At 37.8% G+C, this 21,073-nt stretch overlaps 1 protein-coding gene across 1 annotated transcript in view; it reads right to left on the bottom strand.

The window, feature by feature from the left end:
* The window catches only part of Slc35f1 (solute carrier family 35 member F1), a 350,701-nt gene that overhangs the window by 123,616 nt on the left and 206,012 nt on the right, over nt 1-21,073 (bottom strand). The window contains exon 2 of the mRNA XM_042667191.1: nt 19,483-19,658. Coding sequence (XP_042523125.1) covers nt 19,483-19,658 — 176 coding nt within the window. The remainder of the gene's footprint in view (nt 1-19,482; nt 19,659-21,073) is intronic.

Raw genomic sequence — 21,073 nt, 5'->3', positions numbered from 1 at the left:
CTTCTTTGGGCCTAAGGTCTGAGTACTGTGGAAGTTCTGGAGATCTCTTTGTACGTGACAGACAGATTTTGAACCTTGAGAGCTTCACAGTTCACCTCACTGTTGTTTGGAATTCTGGGGCACTCTCTTTGCTCTTCAGTTCTATATCACGTTTTCTACTCCTATGGAATTCCTCCCCGCTTAAAATGTCTACAAAATGATTTCCTTTGATTCTCTGGTTCTACCTTGAAAGTGCAGAATACCTCAAATTTATTTCTCTTTGGTTTCTGTGTGCCTTCCCTACACTTTTAGCAGATAGCTGCCATGCCCTCTGGGAAGGAGAATTCCCTGTAGCTCTTTCCACCCTTCAGCCTGTGAAATACGTCATGCCCAACACTAAGTTTAAAAAAAGCAAGCACAAAACATCACGGAACATACTTGGTTTATGTGCATGTTGATCTCTTCTGGGTTTAGGGTCCTTTAGAATTCTAATCTGTTTTATCTGTCTGCATATGGATATTACAACCTAAAGTTCTGATTGTGTTCTCTTATTCTTTCTCTTTTCATCTGCCAGAGCTGAGCTGGATTTTTTTCTCACTCACAATGGGAATTTTCTGGGGTTTTGCACATTTAGGTTTCCTTTCACTTTTAGCTTTCTGGAAGATTTAGAGAAACTATAATTTTATAGTGTACGAGGCTTGTTTAATGTTGTTAGAATGAGAATAATGGTCTTTGTGACCTAATGTATTCTAAAAAGAAGCCACTATGTAATTTTTGGAAGTAAATTAACTTTTCTGAGCCTTCATCTCATCATCTGTAAAGTAACTTACAGGATTATTTGGGGGGGAGGGGTTAAAGGTGATGTAAATGTGTTGTATAATCTTATTTCCTTTCCCTCTTTCCTTCAGGTGGCACTTGAGATAGTTCATGGTGTGGTTGTTAAATCAAACAAACACTGTCTACACTAATTCTTTCTCCCTCATTTAACTGTACTTTCCTATTTTTCAATGTTCATTCAGGCTGAATGAAACTCCTACTCATCTTACAATATCCTCACTGTATATGAAGATACTGCCTGAATGAATTAATGTCCAACCCTTAAAAGTTACATATAACTGAATACTATCTCTCAGATATCATTAGAAATTCACATTTTAGAAATCATTCATATCTCTGAGCACTTAAAATGATCAACATAGATGAATAAATAATTTTTATTTGAGAATCATTTCCCATTCAATGAGCCAGGAAATCTGAGATATTATGGTGACCTGTGTAAGGAAGGATGATAAACCATATTAGAGAGAGTTCTTAAATGTCATTTTACTGTCTCGATTCCCACAGCATTCATCTAAATGATTCAGCTGGTTTCCACAGTTTGGGTATTCTAAGAACCGACTTTTCTGACACATTCACTATGATTATAGTTGTTGTTACATTTCTTGGAGCCAGGATACTGCTGTGTAAACCAGGCTGACCTCAAGCCTACTACCATGCTGCCTCAACCTCCCAACTTTCAGGATTTACAAACCTGCCCTAGTAAACCCAGATTCATTTCTTAAAAATTATATTTCTAAATTGTCTTTAAGCAGTTGTACAAAGGAGCTACCATTCAACACAGTTTTTAAAGGAAAAAGTTAAAAGCATAAATGCTAAAAATCACTTTCTTTCTTGCTTAAACACTAATAACTGTGCCAAGAGACTGCAGTAATCCATAAGTAAATGGCACTGAGCTACAGAAAGGGTATATTTGGCTCGTGGGGAAGGGGGTTAACCTTGCACTGGTACTAGCTAAAATCCCCTGTGATTCTCCACATTCATTCTTCCCACTCAACACCACTAAGCTCCCCATAGAATCCAAATTTCAAGTTTTGGAAAATGCTCAATAAACATTCCTCATACTTTGCTTTCTAAGCAAAAAAGCAAAAAATATTTTGAATGATTTTAGATGATTCTGATTAAGCCCTTGCTAAACTGATTCAAGTACTTTGGTTTACCCTAAAGGATTATAACTGATGTCATTTATATGAACGCAAGCTGTGCTTACAGCAATAAAGAAAGCTAGGATTGAGTCGTATTAATAATCCTACTAATTACACCACTATAAAAGTTTATGGTTGATATAAATTCTAATATTATTATGCAAAGCTCAAGCAGTGGCTCTCTTCCAGAGCAAGGTATCACTGGGCTCATTTGTTGGTTCCATTTTGGACTAACTCTTGAAAAAAATAAAAACAAGAGTGAGTGAAAGAAGCCCGCTGACATGCTATACCAAGTACAGACTGTGGAAGGGCATGCTAGATTGCCATTTCGACCTCAAAATTTAAATGTTATTTCATGTTGCCAATAAGCCTTCCATGAGTAATTAAAAAAAATAAAATTTAAGACAGTAAGACTTTTTTTTCTCTACTAACATAAATTTAGAATTGTGTTATTTATTGATTTGGAGAAGAGATACTTTCAATGACTGTTAGTGGAGTTTTGAATTGGTAATGACTGGGGGGAGAGCACAGGATGAATGGAAGGAATCTGATGATACTCATCAATATTTAAAATGTTCTTATATATTAATTAGTAAGTGAAAAAAGAAGCCATAAATTGGCACAGTGCCTAGTACTTAAATGAGAGCACAATACAATTAATGTATGAATGAAAATGCATAGAAAAATAAAAATGCCAAGGAAGACTAGTAAAACATTTTAACCAAGATTTTCTTTTGAAGAAGAGAGTTGGGTCTATATGGTAGATGGAACAACGATCACTTTTTCATAAAATCATATTTCTGCCTATATTTAGAATGCTTATATGTATAATGATGTGTTACTAGCATAATAAAAAGAGATAAATTTAAAAAGTAAGAGCAATATTGTCCCCTTAAAAACTGTCTTGGGGCTCTTGGTTCTTCATAGCTCCGTTCTTTAGCAGTTTTTCTAAGTATGGGTCTACTTTAAAGGTCCAAGGAAGATGTTTAAGTGCAATCTTTATCATTAAGGTCTTTCAATTTGTTTTATATCTTAATCAAATTGAATTGATTTTTCTATCAATTCTATATTAAGAGTTGAATAGGCTTTTGGCATCTAATAATAAAGTTACTGATTTTCATAGAAACGAAAGCTATTTCTTATTGAATTCACTCCTGGTGTACTAAATTTGTTTTCATTAGTATCAGAGTCTCCTGCTTTGAAATCAGTGTAACTTAGCTTGCACTTGAGAAGAGACCCCCGCTAAGTGAACAAAAATTAGCATATTACATCTCTGGCCTCTTTTCCTCAAGGAGATAGGCTAATTAGAAAGCAGGAATAGCAACATCCTAATACCTTGATTTAGTGTTTCTTTGAATCCTTATTAAAAGACCTCATTTCCGTTCACAGAATGACACGGAGAAGAGCATGTTGATTTCACTGGATATGAAAAATAATCACTCGTTATTCATCAGTTCCTTCTTCAACTGTTGTTTTAAGACCCCGATTTTAATCAGAATCACCGATGAAGGATTCGCAGACCATCCAGTGCCTAGCTTACTACTGAAATTGGTCACATAAGGCTTTTGAAGAGGGGTAATTGTGATTGAGATGTGGAAGAGAGCAGAAATCCAATGCATCTTTAGGATCGTGTCTGTAGCTCATATGAGTGGTGATGGTGTCTTGACTGAGGACGGGGATAGAGGCAAAGAAAGTCAAAGGAGGTAGATATTGAGGTGTCTTACAGCATTAGGCACTGAGTGGGCTCCACAGATGTGGGTGCAGGCAACTTTGAGTCAGTTGCTATATTCTACAGCCAAATTCAATTTCTACTCCAGAGATGATGCCTATTTTCTGGGGTAGTCTGCTAAGTGGGTTCAGGAGTTGCATCGAGTGGTATGGTTGGAGATATCCTTGTGAGAGAATATTCTTTCCTCTTTTCCAGGTGAAGCTATGACTATATCTACACCTGAGATTTGGGTATAAAATGAAGAGGATTCAATAATGGTGCTTTCAAAGGTATCACAATTATATTGCTACATGTGTTTTGATATTATCGGTGCTGCTTTCTGAAAAAAAAATTGGACTAATAAAAATGTGCCGTGGTCCTGATGACATAAAAACACCACAAATTTACTCTTCTAGGATACTGCATTAGAATAAACTATTACTCTGAACAGTGTGATTGGGTGATCATTTGCTCAGTGGAGCATGCTGTATGCTAAGGAAATAAGATGGTCTAGTTGGTCAAATGCCAGAAACTGTTATTTTGTTCCACCTTTCTGTTCCTGTGTAGAAGTTAATGGCTTCAGTGAGTGGCTGGAAGTCTTTTTCTTCTGGATACAGCCCAGGAAACCTGATATTCCCTACTGTGTTTTTACTTGGTCACTTTTTTTCTTAATAATATAAGATTATTGTGGTTTCTATTATTTTATAGGGGTTGTTAAAACATGGCAAAAGCTAGCCTTCAGTATGCAAGTAGGCATATCCTTGAACCAGGAGGAGGTAGACTTCTTAAAGAGGTGAAATGAAAATGTGAAGGGTTATTTGCCTTATGTCAGGCAAGGTGATATAGACCTGCATCCATAAGGAAATACTGGTAAGGGAAAGAGAGGTCTTTGAAGGTTTTGGAAGCAACAGGTCTAGCTCTTAGAAGCCCAACAGATAAAATTTCATTATAGCCAAGTCTAAATAAGGCCAGGGGTAACATCCAGGTATTATTCTCCAGGAAGACAGCAGAGTTGAAAGTAATGACACAAGAACTCAAGATTCAGATACCACTTTTCAAAATATAAAGCTTTGGGGTCTTGGTACCAAGCATATGTGCATTTTCAAAAAAAGGCTGAGAGGGTGCCATTGGACAATCCTGCATTGACTGTAACTGCTTATCCTGAAATTCTTCTGTGAATAGCTTGGGAAAGGAGAACTCGGGGTGGGTGGAAAAAAAGAATGGCGAGCAGAAGGCAGAGAAAAAGTAAGTGCTTTCACAGTAAAGCTTTGTAAAGAAAGGCACACCTGCGGATATGTATTCTTGCAATCACAAGGACTCTGTCAGGCTCTTACCTGCAAGCGTGGAGCAGGAAGAGAGGGAGATGGTCCTTACTCCCGGTATTTTTCACACCTCCATGCCTGACAGCCCCATGCCTGACAGAAGGTATTCCTCAAACTTAAACAATGAACAATGAATGGGGTACTGAGAGACTAAGCACAGAAGTAAAAAATTAAGCAACTGAGGAGACTGAAAACTGAATTAGGGGTACTTAGGTTGGAGCCTTCTAGAAGGTTCCAAATGAAGTAATTCTGAGCAGAACTATAAAACACCTTAGGAGTAAGGTTATCTCCTTACTTTGTGCAACGAATTGACACGCTCAGGCAAGAGTAATTATCCGCATAGGAATGCACTTATTAAATAAATTTTTTCTGAGATATCTAAGTTATTCCATACATCTGAGGTCAAAACTATAGAAATCAGAGATTAGGAGCCAGTAATTTTCCATATAGTAAATAACCTACTATATTCACAAGTGCAGAGATTTCTACATTGATTTCACTTACATAAGCTATTCCCACACATTTCTTTGTTAAAAGAAGTTGCTAAGTTCTTTCGCTTTATTTTTAGAAGTTGAATTCTTTGCTTGCTTCTGAACAATCTTAGTTTCTTTTAGTCTAACAAAAGTTTCAAATCAATCTCTTGCTTACAGCTGTGCTATAACAGTCCTGAGTTTAACACTGCACAGCTGGAAATTCTGACCTCAGCAAACGACATTCACTAAAACCAAAATTTGACATATACTGGTAGGTAAAGCTGCTTTGAGTGTGGTAAGGGTCCAGAATCCCATTGAGAAGCTCCTCCTGCTGAACAATGGCCAAGCAAGACATTCATGATCCATGAAGCGTGGCTTTCCCCTCTTCTCAGCAATGAGGTGATACAAGGGTGGCTGCTTTGCTAGCCTTGTAGCCTCTACTGCTTTCTCTACCCTGAGAACACTTTACAGTTCTCTTTCATTTTGGATTTTTACTTCTTTTCCCTCTCCCATTCTCATTCCATTGTTAAACACACAAACAGAAGATCTTACTCTGTCAAAAAATGGGAGCAAGCATCAGAAAATACTTTTGATGACCTCATCTAAGGAGAGTTCTTGTTCTTGGAGTAAGACAAGATCTCTGCTTATAGATTTCTTGCTGTAGTAGCCATTCAAATCGCTTTCAAATGAGATATGCTTTTCATTATTCCTAGTAACTAATGGGGATTTGGGATTTTGCTTCTAAGTAAGTCAATATTAACTAATAGTGAGTAATAGTGAGTCACCAGTAAGTCCCCCTTAAAGGCATCTGATGATTTCTGCTTTTGTAACGATGGGGTCTTCCAAAGCATTTATGGCCACTCTCTCAAGAGCCTTGCTGAAATTTTGCTGGAGCAGAAATGCCATACTTCCCAGATTTTAGCCAAACCACACTTCTTTTTCTTCCACCAGTCCAGCTGGCATGAGCCTTGGTGAGCAGGCCAAATTTGATTTCCCCAGCTGCTCTGGGTCTGCTTTACTTTCTGTGCATGTTGTGGAATTACAAAAGAAAACATTCGGGAAAGAAGTGTTCTATCTTAGTTACAACACACTTGGATTCATATCCTTCTCTGAGCCTTTTATTGAATAAAGAACAGTATCTTGGAGGGGTTATCTGCAGCTCTGCCTTGAACTGAGTCTGGATTTTCTCTCCTTTGTCTAGATTCTTAATGCTATTCTTGTCTCCATCAAGGAGTGGGAATGTTTTTCTTCCTTCTGCCCATTTGTCTATCAGTTAAGCCTACCAGAGAAGGAAAGGGCTAAAGATAGGAAACAGAAGAAGAGATAGGAACACACACACACACACACACACACACACACACACACACACACACACACACACACACACACACACACACACACACACACACACACACACACACAGTAGAGAGAAGGTGAGAAAGAATTCCTCCCAAAAATTCCATGGACCAAATCAAAGCTCTAGAAGTAAATACTCATCACTCTGCTTCAAGCTCTTAGACTTTGTTCTTTCAACAATTTCTTTGGCTGCTCTCTAACCCTAATTTAAATGTAGTTATGCCCAAAAGCTGGAGGGCAGTTCCAGTTTCTTCTCAACACTGACTCGGGGTACCCACTTATTTCCATTAGCCTGACTTTCTCAGGTGGAAGCCCCTACTCTCCAAACTGGAGGAGGCAGCTAGGAGCTTGAACAATTTACAATCATATAAGCATATACTATATGATATAACAATTACATCAGTGAATTCTCTTACTGGCCACTGCAATGGTAAGGGAGTATCTGAAAAGTCTCTTTTCTTTGATCCTCCTCTGTATCATACCAGGACCTATTCTGACATCCAGAAGAACATAAAGGTTAGGCTATAACTATTGGATTTCAAAATTTTCATGAGAAAATTTATTCAAATTAAGGATTTCTGATGAAAATCAAATCCATGGGAAAAAGAATCAATATCAAGCAAATCTAAGACATATAATGTATATTGTTTTTCACTAAATGCTTTCTCTGTGCTTCACATTGTATTCTGAGATTTGCCATACATCCATTACTTCATTTAGTTCACATAAAACGAATATAGAAGCTGTGCGCCAGTGGCTCACACCTGTATTCCTAGTTACTCAGGAGGCTGAGATATAAAGATCACAGTTCAAAGGCAGCCCATGCAGGAACACCTGTGAGATTTTTATCTCCAGTTAAAAAGCAGCAAAAAATGGTGGTAGAGCACCACTCGAGCACAAAAGCTCAGGGACAGCTCCCTGTGTTCAAGCTGTAGGATGGGCACAGACTCTCTCTCTCTCTCTCTCTCTCTCTCTCTCTCAATATATGTATGTAGGTACATATAAAACAGTTGCTATTACAATCTAGCCTTATGAAATGAAAAGATAAAGTGCATTTATTATGAAAACTTGCTAGGGTGAGTCTTTAAGTTTGATTGACTTATAGAACAAAAAAGATCTTGATATTAACTGTTTAAAATTATATTTTCAATTCAGTGGATTTCAGCAATAAATCTAAAATACAGTCCTTAAAGATAGGGATTGTCCTAGAAATGACTTATTAGGTAGCTAAATCAAAAGTAGTACTATTTCTTATAAAGAAGTATTAAATAGCAGAACAAAATAAGTTGGTCAGAAACAACCCACATTCTGAGACTTTCTCTTATTTGAAATTTGGTCCTTTGTGTTTTCCTGATATAAATGGCTGATAAATCTCTGAGGGGCCTCATCACTCCACCTATAACAGAAGACTCTGCTTTGCATGTATCACATCTACACTTTGGTGATGTTATTCTCCTCTGGGTCCACAAAAGTCTCAGCTACGGAAACTAATGCAACCAAATGTTCACAAGACACATTTTCACAAGACACACAGGCAGGGAAGGTTGAGCTAAAGACCATCTCAATGCAATTCTAATCCTTGAATAAAAGCCATTTGTTTCATTTCCCTCCACCAACCCCATCAATTCCCCCCCTCCACCCCCCACCGCAGATCTCATGCAGCAGACTGCATGAGTGTCTGCAAGATGCCTGGCTACAGAATATTTGATTTAATGAAAACTTAAGGAAAGCAATTCAATTCACTGCAGGGATGGCTTTGTTCCTTCATTATGGTTCTTCTTCTTCTTCTTCTTCTTTTTAATGAGAATGATGATTGTAAGGATAAACTCTATTCCTCTGAATTTTTACACTAATTACATACAAAGCACTATTTTGGCAGAGGGGGACTTATCTGCTTCAGGCAATACAGTTATCATCTTGTAACCACCCTTCAATCTCCCAGATGAACACTGGAGCTGCGTGCCAGGAATGTGTATTGCTCTACACCAGCTCCCAGCATGGATAGATGAATTCTTAAAGATTTCCTGAATTAACAGTCAACATGGACTCCAGATTTTCAAAAAAGAAAAAAAGAGGAGACAACGCATCTCTGCAAACTTACATGCTATTTAGAAATCAGGAATCAGAAGGGCATTCATTAATGAGACATTTGGCATAAGGAAGGAGGGAGGGGCTGATGTATAAAGTGTGTGTGCGCGTGCGCACATGTGACTGCATGTGTGTGTTTATGAGTGTGTGCTTGTGCAAGTCTGTAGAAGGAGTCATTAAATGGAAAAGATGGTGTTGCATATTCATGTCCATTTCTTTCAATCTGAAAGTCCTTTAGTCATTAGATACTGAGGGTTCTGTGTAATAGATAAGTTTGTTTGAGACATGTTTTAGCACATACCACAAGATACATACTATTAGATGCTATAAGTTGGATTAACATTGTGGAAAACATAATCAGGTGCAGATCTATCCTGTATGTACTGCATATGTACAGGGTGTGTATTTGCATATTCTCTTGGAGTAGGTATATTAACAAGAATCTGTATTCATTCTGTAGTCTGATCAAATGCCACAATGAAAGAAGACACTTCCAGTGGTACTTCCCTGATTGGAATCTATTCCCTTAAGGTAATCACAGAGGTATAGGAGAAAGTCAATTAATTTTCTTTCTTTTATCTCCCTTTCATCAGCTGCACTAATGACAAATCTACCCCTTCAAGTAAACAGAGGAGAAATGACATATGTATATATAAAACTATATAACTATAACTATATATATGTATATATATATATAGTTATGTGAGCTCTACAATAATACAATTACACAATATAGCCTCCAGGCTATCAACCATGGTCTGTTTTTTTCTCCTTCTTTGTTGTTTTTTCCTGGATAACTAAGTGATGTATAAATGCACAATATATAAGCTTTTATGTCTGGTCTGTGCTTAGCATAGTCTTTTTCCCTTTTTATTGTTGAGTAGTATTCCATTGTGTGAAGTTATTTTTTTCAATTCAAGGATGGTGTTCTACTGCATGAACCACACCTCCAGTTACAAGTTACCTTATTCTATTTCTCCTTTTACAAGCCAAAGGATGCTTGGGCCATTGGCAGTTTTTAGGCATGAATTAATCAGTAATGGGCATTTCCATATACTTCCACATGTAGACATCATTTTTTATTTCTCTTGGAAGAGAGACTTTGTTAGGTCCTAGTACAAATGTATGTTGAACCTTATGAAACAATGCCAGGCTGTGTTCCAAGGTGGTGTTACCATTTCACACAGGTTGCTGTATAGACCATTTGCTAGCAAATGGATTTTTTTTTACATTTTTCAAAATACTTTTTATTGTAAAGATACGGTATAGAGGGGTTACAATTACATGAGTAATGAGTACATTTCCTATCGAGCATTGTTACCCCCTTCTTAGTTTCACCCCTACCATCCCTTCCCTCCCCAATTCTTCTCTCCCTCAAAGTTATAAAGTTCGTTTTCAACATAATGCCTTATATGTCTTATTATTACAATGGAACAACCTGTATTCTTATTTAAGTATTTTGTTATTTACCTTCCCCTCCCCAAATTAGAAAAATGTATGTACAAAATGCAGGACACAAATACAGTGACAACAGGGGTTATACCATGGGGGAAGAACATACAAAAGAAACAAAAAAATCATAGTACTTTAAAAATATCTTGGAATTCATTTCGCCTAACATTATCTTTTTTGGTCATATGTACATAGCTTTTGACCTTTTTTGCTTGTCTGGTAAGATTATCCTAGACGTACACTAGTTATTTCAAATAAGGGAAACCGTGGGACCTTTGTTTCTTTGGGTCTAGCCTACTTCAGTTAATATGATTTTAGAAAATGGATTCTTGTTTTAATGTTCCTCTACCAATTTCTCAGAGTGATATTGTTTTTTTTTTTTGTTTTTTTTTTTTTTTTGTCAGTCGTGGGGCCTGAACTCTGGGCCTGGGCTCTGTCCCTCAGCTCTTCAGCTCCAGGCTAGCACTCTACCACTTGAGCCACAGTACCACTTCCGGCTTTTTCTGCTTTTGTGGTGTTGAGGAATTGAACCCAGGGCCTCATCCATGCAAGGCAACTGCTCTATCACTGATCTACCTTCACATCCCCTCGGAGTGATATTGTAACACTCAGCTTAAATCTTGCTCCTCCCACTTTCCTGGATGATATATGCATAATTCCATGAGCATCTACCAAGGATTCATTTCAGAAATCCCTGAGGTACAATCATTGCATATTATGGGAGCTAAATTCTCTGATCATACTTAAAAGTAAAATAAATACATAAATAAGTAAACACTACCTGACAAGGAATGGGTATGGAGGTTTGCCAAGTAACTTTCCAGAGGGGAAATATTTTAAGAGATTCTAATGACTATTACCCCACCAGAGTGAGGTAAGTGACAGTAACAGTTCCCCACGACTCTCGGGAGAGTTGTAATTCCATATTTACATTTGCCAAGTGCTTACTTATTCCTCCAACCACTAATAGTCTTTTCTCTTGCATAATTTAGTCAAGCCTATCCAGAATATGGGAACTGACTGTTTTGAGGGTTCTTTTGGTTTTGTTTTTACTTCTTGGCCAGATGTTTGTTTGTTTGTTTACTGCCTATGATAAACATTAAAAAAATTCCGAAGAATGCAGGGGCAAAGATTCACAAAGACAGAGTGGAATTTTCAGAACTGTGCAGGGAGATGCTCAGGTGACTCTAGGATCTGAAATGTCATGAAATGCAAGATACTTCAGTTTCAAGGCTCGTGGTGACTTCTCTGAGAGGCCTGCTTTACTTGGCATGATGTTCCACAACTTAATTATGTTAGAATTGTAAAATCTTGCTTATATGTGCCCTATTCGTACCATTAGAGATTTGTTTCATTATTTTACATTTTAATTGGTACCTATTGATTATATGAGACAGTGTCATAAGAATATTTCCATGTGTGCATATATGAAGTCTCCCAATCAAACTCGCCCAATGTCACTCAAGTTTATCTTCTCTTTCTGCTTCTTAAAACAATGTTGAGGTTTCATTGTTGTTTCATACATGCATATACAGTTCTTTGAGTACATTTACCCTCCTTTATCTTCTTCATTCATTCTGCTCCCTCCCACTGGTATGTATTCTCAACAAAACCTGTTATATATTCCTCTCATTTATTTTATTCAATGTATATTAATTATACAAATGGTTTTTAGCATATCTCATTCATATATATAATTTGTAACTTGTTCTCTTCCTTTCTACTCTCCCCTTATCCCTTTCAGAGAAGTTTCTTGTGCCATTTTCATGAACAGACAAGATATATTTCATTATTTGCTTTCCAAAATTCTATTCCTCTCTCCCTCTCCCCTAAACACTGTCATTGTTATAATCATATTCTCTTTGTGTGTACACATGAATGTATAGTATACATATAAGAATGTGTACATATACGTATACATGTACTTATACATACATATGAGAGAGAACATCCACCCTTTGTCTTTTTGAGCCTGGCTTACTTTGTTTAATGGATGATTTCAATTTCATCCATTTTTCTGAAAATAATTTAATTCCTCTTAATGGCCAAATGATACTCCATTATGTATATGCACCTCATATTATCAGTTGTAGGACATCTAGGTTACTTTATCTGTAGCTTAGCTGTTGTTAATAGTGCGTAAGTAAAATGAGTGTGCAAATACCTCTTGTATCCTGACTTGCACTCTTTTGGATATAGGCCTACACATAGTATTACTCGATTATACTTTACTTCAGGAAGTAGTAGATCTCTAAAATGAAAACTATAATCACTGAAGAATCAAAAAAGAAACCAGAAGATAGAAAAAAAAATCTCATGCTCAAGTAGTAGCAAAATCGGTATTGTGAAAATGGCTAGACTACCCAAAACAATCTATATATTCAATACAATTCCCATCAAAACCCTACTAACATTAAGGACCAGTTACCTAATGAAATTCTTCACAGAGGTAGAAAATTCAATCTACAGTTCATAGGGAAATATAAATGACCTCAAGTAGCCAAAGTGATCCTGGGTAAACAGAATAATGCCATAGTTATCACAACATCTGACTTCAAACAATTCTACAATGCCATACAAACAAAAAGCAGCATTGTACAGGTACAAAAAACAGACACCCAAAGAACTTCCATAGTTTAGAAAATAAGAGCAAAGATGGACAAATGGGATGGTATCAAAGTACAAAGTTTCCCATAGCACAAGAAAGTCACTAGAGTGAAGGGAAAGTCTACAGAATGAGAGAAAAATCTTTGTGGGCTCTATATCTGACAAGAGATTAACAACCTGCAAGTACATGGATTTCAAAAAACTAAACTACAAAATCCTCAACAGCTCAATTAACAAATATGCAAATGAACAGAACAGACAATTTTTGAGGAGGTACAAATGGCCAATAAATCCATGAAGGGATATATTCCAGGCCATAAAGGAGAAGCAAACAGGAATGGCACAGAGATTAAATGTCACTTCAATCAAAATGGCCATCATTAAGATGGTCATCACGTAAAATAATATTTATGGAAATGAACTTCAGGAAATGGAAACAAGAGGCCTTTCTTTCTTTCTTTCTTTCTTTCTTTCTTTCTTTCTTTCTTTCTCTCTCTCTCTCTCTCTTTTCTTCCTTTCTTTCTTTCTCTCTCCTATCTTTCTTTCTCTCTCCTTTCTTTCTTTCTCTCTCCTTTCTTTCTCTCTCCTTCCTTCCTTCCTTCCTTCCTTCCTTCCTTCCTTCCTTCCTTCCTTCCTTCCTTCCTTCCTTTCTTTCTTTCTTTCTTTCTTTCTTTCTTTCTTTCTTTCTTTCTTTTCTTTCTTTCTTTCTTGTCCTGGGCTTAAACTCTGGGCTTGGGCAATGTCCCAAGCCCAGCTCTTCAGCTCAAGGCGAGTGTTCTACCACTTGAGCCATTGTGCCAATAGAGTCTCACAGACTTTCCTGCCCGGGCTGGCTTTAAACCATGACCCTCATATCTCAGCCTCCTGAGTAGCTAGGATTACAGGTGTTAGCCACTGGCGCCCAGCCATGGGAGGCTTTTATTTCTTTGTTGCTCTTTTTGTCTTCTTTACCTTTTATCCTATTTATCTGTCTGGGGGCGGGGAGTGGTGCAGAAATGATGAAACAAAAAGTGAACAAGTTCAGCCATCATACTCACTAGACACTATATAGAAAATGAACTATACCACTTGTGGGAGGGGATGGGAGGGAAAAGCTGGGAGAGAGTGAGGGAAGGGGTAAAATGTACTCCTGGGCATTGATGGCTCATGCCTGTAATCTTAGCCACTCGGGAGGCTGAGATTCAAACCCAGCCTGGGCAGGAAAGTTCATGAACTCTTCTCTCCAACAAACCCCCAGAAAACCAGAAGTGGCATAGTGGCTCAAAGTAGTCGAGTGCTAGCCTTGAGAAAAAAAGCTCAGAGACGGGCCTTGAGTTCAAGCCTCACTACTGACAGGGGGAGAAAGAAAGAAATGTACTCTTTATCTGACTTATGTAACTATAACCCCTCTGTACATCACCTTTACAATAAAAATAAATAATTTTTTTAAAAGACGAAAAGAAAAAAAAATAACTAGTGCTGGTATGGATATGGGGGGGGCAAGGAATACTTATACACTTGGGGTGGGAATGTAAACTAGTGTAGCTATTAAAGCAATCAGTATGAAAGTTTCCCAAAAGAAGACAAAATACTTAAATGATCTAGGTAGCAGCTCACACCTGTAATTCTAGCTACTTGAGGGCTGAGTACCTGTGATTTAGGTAATTGGGAAAGTAAATAAGCTGGCCCAGATGTAAATTCAAAACCCTGCTTCAAAAATGAAATGATAGGGCCAGGGGTATGGTTCAAGTGGTAGAGTGCCTATCCATCAAATGCAATGTCTTGAGTTCACACCTCAGCAATGGTGCCTCCAATGATTAATGATATAACGTCTATATTCCAAGATTTTCCTGGAAAGCAATGTACACGTACTACTTACCAAATTGTCTTTAGCTGGTAGATGGTTTTTCACTTAAAACTGGAAGAACTTATAAAAAAATACCCTTCAATCAAAAAGCAAAACTTTATGGAAACCAGTTAGCAGGAATATGAGAAGTTGTTAGTACTCTAATAATGCTCCAAATATGAAAAGAGCAAGACTTAAAGTTTGTTCAACAGGATATAACTAGGAGAGGAAGTAGTGAGGTATGAGTTCAGGGCCTTGCAAAGCACTCTACCACTTAAGCATGTCTCTAGACCAGTTTGCTTTAATTATTTTTCAGCTCACTTTTTGCCTGTGGCTTCAGATTGGAATCCTCCAACCTATTTCCTCCACATTGTTGGGACAATGGGTCTGTGACAACAGGCCCAGCTGGTGTTAAGATGGTCTCTTTACTTTTGCCTGGCTGGCCTTAAACTACTGTTCTCATGCACTCTGCCTTCTTAGTATCTGGGATTACAGGCATGTACCATCATGCCCAGGTTGGATTTAATTTTTTAAAGCAGAAGTGTGCTACCCAATTTTCGTGGAATTTCATTAGTGAGCACAAGTTCAAACCTTTACTTTAGACTAGAACATATACTAGAACCTGCTACTTCTGAGTCTTTTGATCATTGGTGCACTGGGAAAATTCAGTTTAGTTTTGAAGTGAAATTTCAGGAAGATTTTTAAAACGTCACCCAACTGTTATTGTCTAGCTTCTTGTATTTATCACATTGTGGCCAAATATAATAACGCTATGTGATTAAAAGCTGCATAGTTAAAAGCATAGAGATTTGTTTAAAAGATAAATCCCTGAATCTACTTTCTTGCCATTATGTTGGCCAAGGAGGCATCAAAGAAATATGGGGTCCAAGAGGGCAAGTACTATCTGTGCTAAGAGATATAAGACCAGCATCTTGCTCAGGCCTTATCTGTAGCTTGCAAAGAACCCTGGGGAAGGAGAAGAGGTATGGCTTTGGCAGATGTGCTCTTGCCCATACCAGACTCTCCATCCTCATTTCTGTTCACTCCCTCCCAAATCTTGAGGTGGCTGAATTAAAAGATTATTGTGTTTCTAGAACACAGGACTAAATCAGCCTTTACAAAATTAATGTAATTACTACCTTGATTTCCAGATGTTAACTTAATGTCAGCCTATTAAAACTCTAAAGATGAAGCTCAAAACAAATAAACATTCTGCATAAATACCCAAATAAAGACACACTAGCAAATTCAGTGATAATCTGAGGCGATAGTACAAAACTCCAGAGAGGGCATTTTAGAAATAGATCTCACTATCACTGACTGAGATGACAGAATTTTGTAGGCTTTCTTCAGGTTCTCTTTCCAAAGAACTGCCAAATTTCTAACCCCTCCTAGCCTTTTGTCTTTTTCTACTTTTCCCTCTTTCCTGTCTACCCTCTACCTCTCTCCAAACTGTGTATGGTTTCTTCTGGATATGAATGTTATGTCTCATTAGATCTTATAGTTTTATCATGGATGTAAAGGTCAAGAAAAATAAATCACTGCTCCCGTTTCCTTCCCCAGGCCTGGCGCAGGGCAGGAGGCCCTGCAGGTATACCACCCTTGAAGCTCTGTCTACAACCTGCCTTTACCACTTCCTGACCTTTATCCTTGAGTGTGAATTAGGAAGCGGTCTGCGCTAGGAGTGGTGAGTTGTTGCTTGAATTCTTGTCCACTTTTGAAATACAAAGGGGCAGAGTTCACAGGCACCGTGGCTGGCACATTGCAAAGGTTTGGTAAATGGTATTATTGTTGTTAGCGCTGGGCCTTTTTCTAGTCTCTACTCATATCTGTTGAAATCATTCTTTTTGCTCTATAGGATTAACTTTTTACATCCTAATGGGATTTCATCCTTGTGTTATTTCTTCCTTTCTTTTTCTTTTGTCTGTTGTGGGACTTGAACTCAGGGCCTGGGTGCTGTCCCTGAGCCTCTGTGTGCTCAAGTTTGTGCTCAAATTCTTAGAGCTGGTAAACAAATTGCTTAGTCTGGCATGTCTGGTAAATCAGGATGGACTGGATACAGGAGGCCCAGCCTAGATTTCCCCATGTTTTTATACAGATTAATCTGATTCTTCAACTATATTAGAACTTAGATGTTAGGTATTCCTTGCAAAGCATAGATGGGAATTAGGAGTGGACAGCAGTACAAGATGAACAGTTTAAATCAATGTTTCATTCATTTAAGAAAGTATAAATAGATTTTGTGTGTATGTGTGTATGTCTGTGTCTATGTGTGATGTTTGAGAAAGAGGGAGCAACAGAGAAACGCAGGCAGAAAGAGAATACATGGTGTTCAAACACAAAAATGTTTCTAATGGCCTAGTAAATAAAAAAAAAGTAGCTGTCCCTGAGCTGCTTTTGCTCAAGGATTGCACTGTACCACAGTGCCACTTTTAGCTTTTTCTGAGTGGTCTATTAGAGACAAGTGCCATGGACTTTCCTGCCTGGGCTAGCTTCAACTAAGATGCTCAGATCTCAGCCCTCTGAGTAGTTAGGTTTACATGTGTGAGCCACCCGCACCTGGCTTCCTGTTATTTCTGTAAATTCCTGAAAGGTGAGATGGACAAAAACCCAAGTTACAACTCACCAGCTTATAGTCAGACTCTAAGTGACCAATTTCACATGATTCATTTTTTGGTATTAGAGTGTTTTACAATTGTTGTTAATTTAATCTTATTATACTTTTTTTTTTGTTGGTTGTGGGGCTTGGACTCTGGGCCTGGGCACTATCCCTCAGCTCTTCAGCTCAAGGCGAGCGTTCTACCGCTTGAGCCACAACACCACTTCTCGTTTTCTAGTGGTTTATTGGAGATAAGAGTCTCATGGAGTTTCCTGCCCTGGCTGACTTTGATCCTCAGATCTCAGCCTCCTGAGTAGCTAGGATTACAGGCATGGGCCACTGGTGCCCGGCTTAATCTTATACTTTTTATGTGTTATATTATTTTTTATTATAATCTTTGTAGTAAGTTAATGTCATTTTTATATTGATCCAAGCTCATTTCATGTAATTTTTTTACATCCCAGTTTTAGCTTTTATTGATTTAGCCAATCCACCGAGCAATAGCCAAGCTACAGACTCTTGGAGATAAATTTCTAATTATATGCCTCTCCATTTCTTCACTTTTTTGTTTGTTGGTTTTTCATTTTGTGCCAGTCCTGGGGAAGCTAGGGCTACCACTTCAGCCACAGTTCCACTTCCAGCTTTCTGGTAGTTAATTGGAATAAGAATATCATGGACTTTCTTGTCTGGGCTGGCTTTGAACCATGATTCTGAGTAGCTATGCTTACAAGTGAGAGCCACCAGCGCCCGGCCATTTCCTCTCTTTTTAACATTCTTTCCTGATTTGAAACACCATTCATGAAACAGTTAGAATGTAACTGTTGGAAAATGTACTTATATCATTCAAATTTATTAGCTTCCAACTCACAGTGAGGACATAGAGCTAAATGTCTGTAACTTTTGTAGACTGATACTTTATTCTTCTTCTTTAGGGTTTCAGTTTTTTATTAGTATTATAAAGGTGATATGCAGAGGGGTTACAGTTCTACAAGGCAGGTAATGGACACATTACTTTTTTGGACAGTGCCACCCCTTCCCCCTTTCTCTAGACACTTTATTCTCAAAGGATTTATCTCTACTGATATAAAGGTTTGGAAAACAATCACTGATAGCAACATTCTTTGAGAGGCAAATGAAATCTACTTATTCAATACCTTAAACATCTAAAATCGATTCCATCTAAGCTTGGTCATTTTTATTCCCCCAAGATAAAAATTTATATTGACCAATTCTTAATAACTAAGAAGGTTATTCTGCATAGGAAGTCAAATAAGGAAATATAAAAATGGACTGGTAAACTGTTCTTTTAAATTGATGTATACAGATACATGCATGCCCTTATTAGGAAGGTATGCAATTGTCTACAAACTTATTAATGATTCTTTTTGCTAATGCTGATGAACTGGATAAAAAGATTAGGGGATATCTTATAGCCAATAGCCTCAATGTAGGGAAAACCATTGGCTTTGGTTGGGGAAGAGGGGCACACAGATAAAAGTGATTATACCAGACTCAGTGGTATACTCATAAGGATCTGAACCTCACCCCCTAGGAGGGACCTGGTATATTTTCCATCACAACTGCTCCTTCCACAGCTTTCTCTTACACTGACTCTTGGAAAACTTGTTTTATTGCTTCAATTATTTTAAATTGGAAGTAGTATAACACCTTGCCTGACTGGTTTGGCAACATTCTTTCCTTTCTTCCCCCCTGTGATATTATTAGAACCATTTCCTAAAGAATATGCTTGTCCTTTGAGGAGCTCTGCACTAGCATGTTTAGGACAGCTAGCATTTTCCAGGTTCTTTATTTAGGCTCACTGAGAGGTAGAAGGACCATCCAAAGGAATTCCAATTGTTTGGACTTATACATTTTGCCTATATATAATTTCTCACTTCCTCCTGAGTTCACACAACTTATACTTCTTTGTGACTGAATCACTCACTTTGTTTGAAGTATTGCTACAGAAAAATTGTTAGATTTGGGGTCTTGAGTTGTCTTGCTGATGTTCTAAATGATCAAAAGTAATCCTATTATGCTACACCTTCTTCTGTATTTAAAGCCATTTTCTGGTGTTTGGGGAGAGCTTACCTTGTCTGACGGCTAGGGTAGTGGTATAGACCAAGAAGAGAAGGATGTAGTTGAGGAAACTCTGGAAGACTGGTGTATTGGCATGAAAATCTTCTGACAGGTACTTGCTGGTCAAGCCAATTCCACAAATAAGGAGGGATAACACCTGGCCCAAAGCCACAGAGATTAACATCTCCCTAAGGAATGAAGATAAACATAGCAAAGGTCAGCCAGAAAGTCTATTGGAACAATAGCAATTAAAACATAGGGGTTACCTATAGCAAGTATTAGATTCAAAGCAATCCCTATTATTTCTTTCAGTCCATCATGGCAATTCCAAGAAAGAGGTGTAATTATTAATGAGGATTCACAAAGTTGGAAGTCAAGGCTTAAAGTGGTTAAGGAATTTGGTAACAGTCACATAACAAGAAAATGGCCAAACTTCGATATTAGAACAAGGAAATTGTCTCCTAGATACTGCATCCCAAAGAAATGAACACTACTTTGATACCTACCATAGCGTTAACTGATTGTGTAATGATGCTGAGAAACTCAACACTGGGAGTGACCATACTTTAGCCTCATGTTCAAGTTCATATGTTAATAAAGGGAGAGCCTTTCCTTTATACAGCAGGTCTAGAAAAACCTTTGTAAAAGGGCTATACAATCCCTGAAAATCCAGAGGGACTATCACTTATATACTCCTGGACTTTAGATTTCAATTTGTTCTAGGAAGTTTTAATAAGCATTAGGTCTCAAAGCACTTTTCTTTCTCAAAGCACAATTGCCTATATATTAAAGCTGCTGTTCCTGAAGTCTATTTAGTACTCCAACAATGCAATAAAGCTGTTTGAACTATATAAATCTCTGCTTTGTTTCATAGGCAATATCGCTGTAGATTTGGAGTGGAGAATGGATGCAAAGGTTAACGTGTTCACTTTGCATGGAAATGCAGTTCCACATCAGCTTGATAACAATGCACACACGCGTGCTCTGACTTGAGGAAAGCACATATAAAATACAAAGCCGACTTCTGTCCTCCCTGGAAGTCTCAGCTGACTTTTCTAGTTTATTTATAGAAACAGCAGTATAAAGTAAGAACCAGTAGCATTTCTAAACAGAAAAGCTTCAGGCAGAGGATTTGTGGTGATATGTATTTTCTCCATGACAGATGTGAAGCCATTTTTTTTTTTGAAGGAGCCCAGAGTCTTGGCAGTTGTCGGATGGTATTTGATTTAAAACAATCACTCGTTATGCTTTCGTTTGGTTCTATAAGGAGGAAAAATTATGTCAAAGCCTGTAGGCCCTTGGAGGGTACTTTCCTGACATATACCTATTGCCAAGTATTGGTCCCTGATCACTGAATCCAATGTCTACAAGGAGTTAAGACATATTTTTTAAAACACGCCTGTTCGAATCATCAATATGCTACTTAACATCCTTATTGAATGCAGTGATCTATGTAGAAGCCTTTGGTAGAAGACATTTTTAAAAAGTTAACGGTCAATATTCCCTTTACATTCATTTGGTTCAGCTCAAGGGAGGTCTATTTCTCCTTTTCTGGAGGCCAAACTGGTTTGTGCCTTGCTTTGCCTGACAGAGCATAGAGGAA

This window comes from Dipodomys spectabilis, unplaced genomic scaffold (assembly GCF_019054845.1).
Source record: "Dipodomys spectabilis isolate Male_0828 unplaced genomic scaffold, ASM1905484v1 ptg000001l, whole genome shotgun sequence".
NCBI classification, from domain to species: domain Eukaryota; kingdom Metazoa; phylum Chordata; class Mammalia; order Rodentia; family Heteromyidae; genus Dipodomys; species Dipodomys spectabilis.
This window is presented reverse-complemented; position numbering and strand designations above follow the sequence as displayed.